General features: G+C 38.8%; 2 protein-coding genes across 2 annotated transcripts in view; one reads left to right on the top strand and one right to left on the bottom strand.

Annotated features, from left to right (window-relative positions):
• cygb2 (cytoglobin 2) overlaps window positions 1-1,198 on the top strand; it is a 116,326-nt gene extending 115,128 nt beyond the window's left edge. The window contains exon 3 of the mRNA XM_077199056.1: window positions 336-1,198. Within this exon, the coding sequence (XP_077055171.1) occupies window positions 336-500 (165 nt within the window). The 3' untranslated portion in view covers window positions 501-1,198. The remainder of the gene's footprint in view (window positions 1-335) is intronic.
• Window positions 1,199-6,908: 5,710 nt separating this feature from the next.
• On the bottom strand, window positions 6,909-9,502 carry LOC143707249 (E3 SUMO-protein ligase ZBED1-like). Its single transcript, XM_077199973.1, has 5 exons — window positions 8,709-9,502; window positions 8,379-8,523; window positions 7,922-8,153; window positions 7,575-7,826; window positions 6,909-7,453 (listed from the first exon to the last, which is right to left on the bottom strand). Exons 2-4 carry the CDS (start codon window positions 8,462-8,464, stop codon window positions 7,665-7,667), a joined length of 480 nt encoding a protein of 159 aa, XP_077056088.1. The 5' UTR covers window positions 8,465-8,523; window positions 8,709-9,502; the 3' UTR covers window positions 6,909-7,453; window positions 7,575-7,664.
• Window positions 9,503-12,893: the final 3,391 nt, after the last annotated feature.

The raw sequence follows: 12,893 nt of genomic DNA, 5'->3' as shown, positions 1-12,893 counted from the left end.
TAAAGCATTCTCTCGATACAATTACATTCTGCTCCTAAGAGATGGTGAGTTTAGATCTTGACAAAGCATTTAATTCACGTGTATTTTCAAGTGATTGGGGTCTTGAAGTTTTCATCTGACATGCATTAGTATAGGGGTATTTTTTAAAGATAATATCATTGGATAAATCACTTCCTCCAGGGTCATGAATGAAAACAGTAATAAGCAGCTTTACCTATATCAATATCCACTGTAAACCAGGGGAATGCTAGATTCCTTAACAAACCAAGCAATTATCTATCTGTGCTCTCTTTCAATCCTTTTTCAACATTTTACTTTATTTCTTTTCACAACAGATCTTAAGTGGGGTTATTCTGGAGATACTTGCAGAGGATTTTGGAGAGTGCTTCACCCCAGAGGTGCAGACATCCTGGACCAAACTGATGGCAGCATTGTACTGGCATATCACGGGGGCCTATACTGAGGCGGGGTGGGTCAAACTCTCCAGCTCAGCAGTCTGACAAGGCCTGGAGCATTTGTTCCCACTGCACATGAACATTAGTTATGAACCATCAGTTTGGCTAGCCAAAAGACTGAATTATAAAGAAAAACATAAATTAAATAGAAATGGAAAGAAGTGAGGCTGAAATCTAAAATGTTTTTCATCATAGGTGTCATTTTCTTTTACCCAATTTTATACATATTATTTTTAGTATATATAATGCCAACCTCAAAGATGTTGTCTTTGCTGTATAGTGTAATGTGCTTGTGTCTTTTAGGGCTAGTATCTTGTGTTTCAATATATATCATAAAAACAAATCACAATTGAACACAATACAATTCATTATAACATTGCACCTGAATCACAAAACCTATACTAAAGCCCAATGAAAGTGAATAGCATAAACCTGCTGTTAATTTTTCACCTTTATCAAGAGTTCTTGACTCTTTCTCCAAACTGCAGACCACAAAATTCAAGATTTTTTAGTGCTTTATTCATGTTTATTGAACTTAAGCTTCTCAAATATTAGAGGTACAAGAGATCATATTAGGGTTCAACAGGGCTAAAGGCGCACCTGGGTAAATTGCGCCTTTTATTTTATTTTCCTAAAAACCACTAAATGGCACAAAAGCTTGCCATAGCAGTTTTCAAAACATCCGCTTTTCAAGATGCACGTGGAAATTTGGCTGATCGTTGACGCAATTGCGGGCAGCAGCGCAAAGTTGATTCTGTGCTTAAAAGTTGATTAAAAATGTTGTAGATTTAACAAGCAAATGAGAATCGCTGAAAGTATTGAAAATATTTTGAAACAAAGGTCTTCTTAATGATTTTTAGTTTTGTTCAAGGTAATTAAAGCACCAGGTTTATTATTATTATTATTCTTTTTAATAATGGAAGAATATGTAAAAGTATGGAATCTGGGGTAAAAGGTGGCCCTGCTGTTGGGGCTAAAGGCACAATAAATAACATGATAATAAATAGCTGGCTGACTTTTCCATTTGTTGACATGACATGGTTAGATTCAGAGGGTAAATATCATATATTAAGTTGGGTGTCCAACTTAGAGATAATCACAATATTTATGATGAAACCATATTTTAAAATGTGATATTAATCACATCATATAATAAAATAAAATATAATTTATTGTTACTACTATAAATCTATATTAAATTATTATGGGATCTCCTTCAATGCTTTCAGAAACTTTAGTTTTTAAAATAATGTTGTTTAGGTATTTTTTAAAATAGATTTTAATGTTAACATACTTTAAAGCGGCACTATGCAGGATTTCCGCTTTTGTCAAACAGCGACCCCTAGAGTTGCTGTAGAGTAATTGTATGTAATGTTGTAAATACCACTCACGCAGAGCGTATCTGCACTCATGGCCTCTGCACTTTATAATAAAGTAGCCTACTGCGTTAGGCTTACCTGAGCCTAAATGCCAGATGACATTATTAATAAAGTTACATGTACGTCGCATTATTTCGTAACAATGTCTGTTATGATGTTGTTAGACATGATTATTGCAATTTATCATAATAGTTTGCAAATTGCGCTCATTTACACTATATACAACGTGTAGGCTTATTTATGTCCTGATAATTATTTGAGATATTGACAACTGTTCTCACGATAATCGCAGGAATCAACTTTAACAGTGAAAGCCTGACCGAGTAGGACTCTTTTCCGGTTTCTCGCGCTGTCAGATTCTTGTCACCTTTTTCTAGACTCTTCCGACCGCGCTTTTTTCTTTTTTTTCCGCCATTCTGGAAACGCAGGTTCGATGTTTACTCGTGTCTGACTCCTCGCTCTGTCAGTCTGCCGTTTCCACTTTCTCTGTTCCTCCGACAATGCTTTCCTAGCTCTCTGCTTCTTATATGCCGGCTTAGCCATGATGATAGTTGTTCTTATAGCTAGCTGGATCCTGGATGGGGGTGTGTATCTTTCTTTTACTGTCTATGGCTGGCGTGTATGCGTGTATGTGTGCAGTGCCGTAAAGCAATTCGTTACATCGCGAGAGCTGATATCACGTGATACTTCCTGACGCTGAGGCCCGCGGCCCGTGCAAATGCAACTTTACAAGTTTTGCAAGTTTACAGATTTGATTTCGTCATTCAGTTCAAGTGTGTCATTGTCATTGTCATCCTCATTTATATAGCGCTTTTAACAATGTAGATTGTTTCAAAGCAGCTTTACAGAGATAAAGATATAATTTAAGGTAACAGAGATTGGTTTGGTTTTATAGTGGCTCTTGAAAAATGTTTTTTCCAGCTAAAGTTAGTTTTGATTGATTCACTTCCGTCTAAATGATAGTTTGTTATTAAATTAGGGTCCGCTAAGACGGCACCGTTCTCTCTAAACAGACTTTAAACGTGAACCTGTGATAGACGCTGATGGCGTTCACATGCGCATTAAGAATGGATTCTATAGTTATGTGCGTTTGAATATATGTGCGCAGGTTTATAATTCCTTACAAACCATGCCTAAACAAACTACTTGTCTATAAATTTTGATGCAGAATTTTTATTTTATCTTATCACTTTGGGTAGGTACGCGAACCGAAAAATTCCACAACGCTTTATCTGTAGAGTGGTATAGGGATCCTCCATAGGGAGAGGCTAGTTGTGTGTGTGTGTTTAATCATCATTGTTTTCAGTTGTGTATAAGTTCTTGTGTGCTCCCTTGTCTTTTTTATCAGGCCTTGTGGTGTGTTGCTTTGCTCTTGGATTTGGATTTACCTATGGGTATTATTAAACACTGTTTTGAACTTTAATCTTCTTCTTCGTGTGCTGCTACACAACCGTGACATAATGACAGTTTATTTATTGAACAAAAAAGAATTCTTTATTTATCAAAATAAACAGAAAATAGTACAAACTTTGCTAAAGCGATTGTTCTGAATGAGTATTAACTTAGACATTATTAAAAACATATTTTAGCTAAAGTATTTGTAACAATACTTTGTGCCTTTTGCCCCATGCTGGTGAGCCTTTTACCCTGTGTGTGTGGTGATTTATTTTCACACAAAATCTGTTTCTCCAATACAAACATACACACACACACACACACACACACACACACACACACACACACACACACACACACACACACACACACACACACACATATATATTTATATATATATATATATATATATATATATATATATATATATATATATTCTGCAATCATACACTATGGGAGTAGTGAAAAGCACTTTTTAAGGTGTGCCTTTAGCCCCGTTGTACTCTATTTAAAAAAATGTTATAGCCAAGAGGCGACCCAATATTCTCAGATTTGCACTGTAATATTTTCAACACAAAACACAAATTTCATTATTATTAAGTATTTATTGCTGATAGATAAAAATACATACACATTCCAATGCACTCACAAGACACAAGTCTTGTGCAGACACAAGTCTCACACACACCATTCCAAATAGTGGTGCAATAATACACACATATGCATACCTGACTCCATCTCCAGCAAAACAGTCTCTTTCTTTCTAAGACGACCTACTTCACTTTACCAGCTTTTCCATCACATTTCTCGTCTTCCTCCTCTTTGTCTTCACTTTCTTTCTTTTTCTCTCGTATTACCATGACATATTTTTCCATTATCTAGCCAATTCCACCTGCTGGCTGTGAGACTGTATATGTGCAAAGGGCTGTGCCAGGTTTCCTTTGAATCACACACATCCACAAATGCACACAAACAATGGTCCAGCTGTATAATATTGAAAAATGCACTTGGTACTAAAACTGACAGCAAACAAAAACCTGTTTTTCTGGGCTTATACTCATCATAGTATTTATATATTTCCCAAAATCTCACGCGCACACACGCGCACACACACGCACACACACACACACACACACACACACACACACACACACACGCACACACACACACGCACAAAAATACAGGCTACAGGACCTTAGCAGAGGGATGACATATTTCAATTTTAGCCACCTAACATGGATGTTCTGTGGTAAACTATATTTTTCTAAGTGTTATAGTTTCTGTAGCTATCTAAATTTATTAAGATGTATCAAGTATCGCAATATCGACAGACTGTGCTCTTTTATTTTCTTTTGGTACATAATACTAATCTTTGAGGAGTCATATTACATTATACAAAATAAAATGAAGATATGAGTATTAATATAATAAATACTATCTACAAGCATGTGATGTGTCATCTGTTATTACAAATTATACAGCCTTTGAATTATACAGCTCTTTTCTTTGACTTCTGCCACGTTATGAGCTACATCAAGTGGTCTTCACTCTTATCTTAGTCTAATCTTTTCATTGCTGACTCAACATTTTCAGAGAGTTAGAGAGATTAAAAATAGCTCTATTAAGAGTCCAGACAAAAATAATGTTTGGCTGCATAGCCTACTAGTGTGCAACTAAAATCTACAACCTTGTTATCTCAAGATACATGCGTACAATATCGGTTTACATATAAATTTGTATCTAACACAAAATGTAAATCAATTAAATTTTCTTTTCTGTTCTAAGAACACATATTACGGTCTGAGATGTGAAAACTGACACAAACAAATATGGAGACCCCAGGTTTCAGAGAATTTAAAAAATGAAAGATGCTTTTTATTAAGACTAACTGCCTGTTATGTAATCTTTTCACATTTTCATCTAAAAAAATTCTGTTTACTTGGACACTGAAACAATTTAATTTAGAAAATGATTTCAAATATTTGATCTGAAAAGAACACACATTCCTGTGTCAACAAGATAAAGGTGTTAAAGAACCAACACAAATATCTGATATTCAGATAAAGCAATTTCTTCTTATTATTTTTATAACCTTTATTTTACCAGGAAAGAAGCACATTGAGATTAAGAATCTTTTACAAGCGCGTCCTGGCCAAAACTGACAGACACAGCACGTTTGAGTGTAACAAATAACATCCAACAATACATACACATATACACACACAAGCAACTCTAATACAATTTCAATATCAAATACATAACTAGCTAAAACATCTACAGCTCGATGTTTCATTCTCCAAATCATTTAAAACTATTTTAAAAGTGTCCAACGAGACCAGATTCCTCAGTTTCAATGGGTAACTAAGATTCCTCAGTTTCAAAGGGTCTTAAAGGGTAACTAAACACTAAAACAACTTTTTTAGTAAATTATCTGTAAGAATGTAGCTTCATAAATGCTGTTCATTGATTCGAGTACATTTTTTGACATTTGAGTATAAAGTGTTTTAATTTTCAAATATATGGTGTAAAAACATCTGAGTTATATATTTAGTACAGTGGTTAGGATGGTACGTAGGTAGTGGTGCTGGTTGCAACCAGATTTGGAAATTAGGCACCAGTGGTTCCATGCACTTGGCCTTCAAGAACGAGAGTTCCCGTCTATCGCTCAAGGGTGCAACCTGCATTTTCCCCGGGATTGGTTCTCCAACACAATAGAGGTGGAAATGGTCTTCTCCACACAGCTCGCGCTGAAAAGCGACGCAGTGCCAAACGCTGCATGGACTCCACCACCACAGCGGCGTCATGATGTGAGTGAGCATATATTATTAATCACAATTTATGTTCCTTCCTAGGCTAAAGTTAACCCTCTGGTGTCGACAAACGCGCGTTTTGCTGGATATTTTTTTCATATAGCAGCAAAATATACTGAATGTAATAGTAATAATAATCCTGGAAAGATGCAGATCTAGATGTGGGAGTTAAGACCCCAGTTTGAGCCAGCGGCTCGAATTGATATGGCTCTGGCCCTGTGTCCACAGACAATTCAACATCCTCCACTTCAGGTGAAGGTGGGGGAGAAAAGTCCTCGACTTCAAACTCTTTTTTTTCACAGAACAAATATATTCTGACCATTACTTGAATATGCTTGTGTGTTATCTTTGCTTGTTTTTTTCATTTGCGATATTATTCGTTTGATTAAGCTATGAAAAAGACACTTATAAGCCTGGCGCGTTTAACCTCTTAACCTCGCCCTTATTTTTGAGAATTTTCTGAAAACGACATACCCAAATACAAATGTCTGTAGCTCCTAAACCATAAGGTCCACATTCATAACTCTGATATTTTTTTAAACTAGACACTTGAAACTTTGTTACCCAAGAGTCATAATAACTAGGGTTGGGTATCGTTTGAATTTGAACGATTCCGATTCTGATTCCGATTCCTTACGATTCTCAATTCCGATTCTTTTAAGAGGCAGGGTCAAAAAAGTTTAGCTAACCAGCGGTCTTTCTGAAGGAAATACTCTGACCTTCTCCATCAATTTTAATTCTATGAACTTTTTACTTTTTATTAACTTTACTATGAATTTCTCACAGGGCTGTTTTCAACTACAATATAAATATCAAATCTATGAACTTGAATATAAATATTATAAATTATGAATATATTTTCACAGGCGTACACTTTCCTCAAGAGCTTTATTTTTGAAAACACATTTACACGAGTGTATGATGCTGCAGGTACATGTAACCGTGCTCCCACTGATGGGCTAACCTGGTGCAGAATAGCAAATAAACAATAAGAAACAAACAACTTGTAAAAAACAGTCCAGATTAGCAGCAGGTACAGTCTAAATCAAAAACAGTTCTTGTTTAGGAAAATGATCATATCTGCCTTCTCAGGCAGGATGCGTGAACGTTCTGAACAGATAGTATCTCCTGCTGTGGAGAAAACACGTTCGCTGGGTGTAGAAGAAGCTTGAACGCATAAATACGAGAAAGCGAGATTTGACAGCAAAGGATAAGTATTTTGTTGGTTCCACCACCATGCAGCAGGGTCCTCAGACATAAGGACCGGTGGAACTTCCTGGTATATCTGCAGCTCTCTCTCCACTCGTTTCTTGATGGACGTGGAGCTCTGCTGTGACACTATGTTCTGTGCCTCTTCCTCAGCGAACAACTCCTCCAATGGAGTCTTCCTGGGCAGTTTGCAGGGAGGCTGTTGCTAAAAAACAAAACAAAAGGTTCATCAGTATTATCACTAAAAAAAGGGAAAACCTCCATTAAAAGCATGATCATTATTTAAATTGAAAACCTATATAATATCAGCTATATCGTACACTTACACTCTCCTGCTCATCCTCATTCTCAGACTGCATGGTGTCCCCATCAGCTCTACTGTCTTCCTCGGTTGACTACAAAGAACTTATTAGCATTTAGATCTTAGATTTTAATAGCTGAAAAAGGACAGTTGTGCATTTCACCTGTTCAATCAGATTTCTCTGGATCTGGTCCCAGATGGTGTCATTATCCAATTTATGTTTAAAGCGTGGATCCAACGCAGTGGCCACTTGGAGAAAGTTCCTGATCTCATCATTCTGCAAAACACATGTTCTTTAAATGTTTCAACAAGCCACAGGATATTTCTATTCTAGAACAATTTCTTTCCAGGTGCCCTGCCTCAGTCAATTACCTGGTAGCGCTTGGATAGGTTTGCCCAAACCTGTTTTTTAAGGTTTGACACAAAGACTGTGTCTCCCTCTTTTACAGCCAAGTGTGCCTCAAGCTTTTTGAGGATAGGCAGAATCTGTCCGCATGTGGGACTCTTTTCGGAGGACACACAGAGTGTTGAGGTGTAGAACACCTTCATCAAGTTGAGGAAATCTTCAGCTTTCCTAAAATCCTCCTCAGTTAGCCGAGCAAGTCTGTAAAATAATTAATAACATATAGATTGGAGATATAAATATTCTCTTTTTTTCTTAACAAAACACTTAACATATGACTTCCTACATTAGCACATTCACTCTAATACTGTTCTTTGAATTCGTATTTTGTGTGTACTGATATTTTTTGTCTAAACTTGTCTTAGACAAGTTTAGACAAAAAATACCAGTACACACAAAATACGAATTCTGTCTATCTATCTCTACCTGTCCATATCCATATTTTTTCTCAGCCGTTGATCCAAGCTGGCTGCTTGAATTGCAGGGTACTGCTCTGTGAATCTCTCCAGCATTAGATACAGAGAGTTCCATCGTGTTCTCACATCTAGTATGAGTGAGTGTCGGGGCAGCTCTGACAAAAACAAGAACATCAATTTTAAGTCATATAACAGATGCTTTTCATCCTAGGAGACAAACAATACTTTTGTAAAATTTAATTCTGCAGAGCTGATAAATAATAATAAGATAGATCAGACATATAAAGTCATTACGTGTCAATGCACAACAGTTAAATAAACTGAACTTTGTGTGTCTTACATAGAAGTTGTTGCTTCTCTTGGAGAACCACCTTGGCCATTGAGCACCTCTTCATCCACACAACAATGGTTCGGACCTTGGCCACCCACTGACTCACTGAATTTAGGGAGTATAGACTTTGTGCTGCTAAATTAAGTGTGTGGGCGAAACAGCACAGTTTCACAAATCGCATGTGCTTAATAGCCACATCCATGTTGGCAGCATTATCTACAGTGACTGCTACAATTTTATCAGATATGCCAAACTCTGACAAAACATCACTAATTTCCTCTGCAACAACACAACTGGTCTGTGCTTTGTACACAGTAGGGGTGGGCGATATAGCCTCAAAATTCTATCACGATATTTCAAGAATATTTGCGATGATGATATTTATGACGATATAAACATTTTTTTTGTTGTTGTTGAAAATTTTCTTATGTTTATCTCACCTAAATGTTTGCTCACTCATTGCGTTTTTTACAATGTGGTAATTTTGTTGTTAAGAGTTTACACAACACAAGGAAGCTTGATTTCAATCTTTGAATTAAATGTTAAATGTGTGTAGGTCTAACACCAGTATTCAGAAATACTACAGAAACATAATAAAGTAATCAAATGTAAAATAACACAGTCTATTAGTTCTGTTTCCTGATTAAATTAAATACATAGGCTAATAATTCTCAGTCATTACAATTAAAGCTATCTTTTGTTGTTTTGACGACAACATTAATGACAGACTTGCATAGCCTATGGCTGCGTCACTTTTACAGCTAGTGCACGGATCCATTGCTGTTTTCATTATACTGTCTGTCACATGCGTTTTATATAACCGACTGTGTTTATGAGTATACTTACCAAGACCGGAAGTTTGACACAATTTTGTGTTTTTCCCCCCATTAAAGCGATATAATCCGCGAAAAATTACTTTAATTTCTCGCGAGCTGCACTCTATGTATGCACGCAGTGCAACTCTCTCAGAGAGTGCGCGACTAGCTTACTGGATAGTTTAAAACCGCTTGAATGTTGAAACTGATACGAATTAAGAAGACTTGAAAATTATAAACTTTAGTTACGATGCACTGATGGCCCGATTGTGCAAGAGACCATTCAGTCATGTCCCGACTCCTAAACGCGCGCGAGAGAAGACGCGCGTCGGCAGCCCCGCTGAACACTCAAGCTGTTTGCGAAATTGCTAAATCGTCATCGGAGGCTGACAGGCTGCTCTCGCGCTCAGACAGGTGTTGTTGTTGTGCGTGCTAGGGAACGTAAATGCGCCATACGTCATTGCGTCGCTATATCATTGATATCGCGATATGACACTTTTTTTATCATGTAAAAATGTATACCGGTATTATCGTGGACGGTATGATATGGCACACCCCTAGTACACAGCCTTTGTTTTTAGCACTTTATGCTGCATTTTGCCCCCTGCTATGTAGTGTGCTGTGATGGTGAGGTAGTGGTCCTGTGTCAGAATCAGAATCAGAATCAGAATCAGAAAGAGCTTTATTGCCAAGTGTGCTTGCACACACAAGGAATTTGTTTTGGTACTGAGGCTTCCAGTGGACATATACAAATACAACATGAAACATAATACTACAAATTATAAGAATAAAAAATAAAAATATAAATATATGAGAATAAAACTATCACAGTTGGGTTTAGTCAGAATAGACATTTTCAGATTTACTGATTATTAACCTATTTACAGTGTTTTGAATATTATAAATAAATAAATCTACATATAAGTATCACCTGAGTTGTGGGATATTGCACTAAACAGTGGGAGTATTGCACTTACAGCCATATGCCTTGGGAGTAGTGTTAACTGTTCAGGAGGGAAATGGCCTGTGGGAAGAAACTGTTCCTGTGCCGAGATGTTCTTGTGGCCAGTGATCTGAGTCTCCGTCTTGACGGTAACAGTTCAAACAGGTGGTGTCCAGGGTGAGTGGAGTCTGTGATGATTTTACCTGCTCTCTTCCTCACTCTGGAAGAGTACAGGTCCTGGAGGTTTGGCAGGGGGGCACCAATAATCCTCTCCGCAGTCCGGACTGTCCGTTGTAGTCTCCTGATGTCTGATTTGGTAGCTGAACCAAACCAGACAGTGATGGAAGCGCACAAGACAGACTCAATGACGGCTGAGTAGAACTGAATCAGCAGATCCTGTGGCAGGTTGAACTTCCTCAGCTGGCGAAGGAAGTACAGTCTCTGCTGGGCCTTTTTCACAGTGGAGTCAATGTGATTGTCCCACTTCAGGTCCTGAGAGATGATAGTGCCCAGGAACCTGAATGACTCCACTGCTTCCACAGTGCTGTTCATGATGGTGAGTGGGAGGAGTGCTGAGCTGTTCCTCCTGAAGTCCACGATCATCTCCACTGTTTTGAGCGTGTTCAGCTCAAGGTTGTTATAACTGCACCAGGCAGCCAGCTGTTCAACCTCCAGTCTGTAAGCAGACTCGTCACCGTTTCGGATGAGACCGATGACAGTGGTGTCGTCTGCAAATTTCAGGAGCTTGACAGTGGGGTCTTTAGAAGTGCAGTCATTAGTGTACAGGGAGAAGAGCAGTGGGGAGAGAACGCACCCTTGGGGAGCACCAGTGCTGATTGTGAGTGTCTTGGATGTGTGTTTCCCCAGTCTCACTTGCTGCTGCCGGTCCGTCAGGAAGCTGGTGATCCACTGACAGATCGAGGATGGTATGGAGAGCTGGGTCAGTTTGGCTGTGAGAAGACCAGGCATGATGGTATTGAAGGCCGAACTGAAGTCCACAAAGAGGATCCTTGCATAAGTCCCTGGTCTGTCGAGATGTTGCAGGATATAATGCAGTCCCATGTTGACTGCATCATCCACAGACCTGTTTGCTCTGTAAGCAAACTGAAAGGGATCCAGCAGGGGTCCAGTGATGTCCTTCAGGTGGGCCAGCACCAGTCTTTCAAACGACTTCATGACCACAGACGTGAGAGCGACAGGTCTGTAGTCATTAAGTCCAGTGATTTTGGGTTTTTTGGGGACAGGAATGATAGTGGAGCGTTTGAAGCAGCAGGGAACTTCACACTGCTCCAATGATCTGTTGAAGATCTGCGTGAAGACCGGGGCCAGTTGGTCAGCGCAGGCTTTTAAACAAGCAGATGAGATGCCGTCTGGGCCTGAGGCTTTCCTAGTCTTCTGTTTTTTGAAGACTCGGCTCACGTCCTCCACACAGACCTTAAGCTCAGGTTGGATGGCAGGAGGGGGGAGTGATAATTGGAGAACAGGAGGTGATGCTGAATGTGTGAAGTGCAGATCAGACCGGGTGTGTGGTGTGAATGAGGGCTTTTCAAACCGGCAGTAAAATGAATTTAAATCGTCAGCCAGGTGTTGATTGTCCACAGATCGAGGGGATGGTGACTTGTAGTTGGTAATGTTCCTCAGGCCATTCCAGACTGATGATGGGTCGTTGGATGAAAACTGGTTTTTCAGTTTATCAGAGTAGTTCCTTTTAGCAACTCTGATCTCCTTTGTCAATCTGTTTCTGGCCTGGTTATACAAGATTTTATCCCCACTTCTGTAAGCATCCTCTTTGGCATGACGAAGGTGTTTGAGTTTCCCAGTAAACCATGGTTTATCATTAGTGAATGATAAGAATGTCCTGGTAGGAATGCATGTATCCTCACAGAAACTTATATATGATGTTACAGTATCTGTGATGCTACTCCAGCCATCACATGTGAGTGCAACAGCGCTGACTTTACTGAGCTGTGTAATAACATTAGACTTATCAACCTTGTACCACGATGGGATTAATGTGTTTGACAGGTAGTCCCTGGAAGGTGGTGTGTATTTGGGGTTTAGAGTTTTCACCATGTTCCTGCACACATAAACAAACATGTAATGTTGCTGTTACTGTTTAGGGGAGAGTTTCCCAAAACGATAGTTGCTAACTAAGTTAGCAATTTTGTTGGTTGCAATGCAATTTCCCATTGCCTAGCAACTATGCTTTTGGGAAACGCACCGTAGCTCAGTATCAATTACCTTAGCTCTATCGTTATTGCTTAACTAACCTAAATGTTGGTGATTCCACCTCTGAAAAGGGATGCAGCCTTTTCACGATGTGTGCAGTGACCTTTCTGTGGCACTCTTCTTTTTGCTGCACCGACATCTTCCCCCTTGCCGCTATGGCGAACGGATTAGCCTCAGCACATCGCGGAGTCGTGGAGTCTTGGCTAA

This window comes from Siphateles boraxobius, unplaced genomic scaffold (assembly GCF_051911475.1).
Source record: "Siphateles boraxobius isolate OS27281-9 unplaced genomic scaffold, OSU_SipBor_1 41, whole genome shotgun sequence".
NCBI lineage: Eukaryota > Metazoa > Chordata > Actinopteri > Cypriniformes > Leuciscidae > Siphateles > Siphateles boraxobius.
This window is presented reverse-complemented; position numbering and strand designations above follow the sequence as displayed.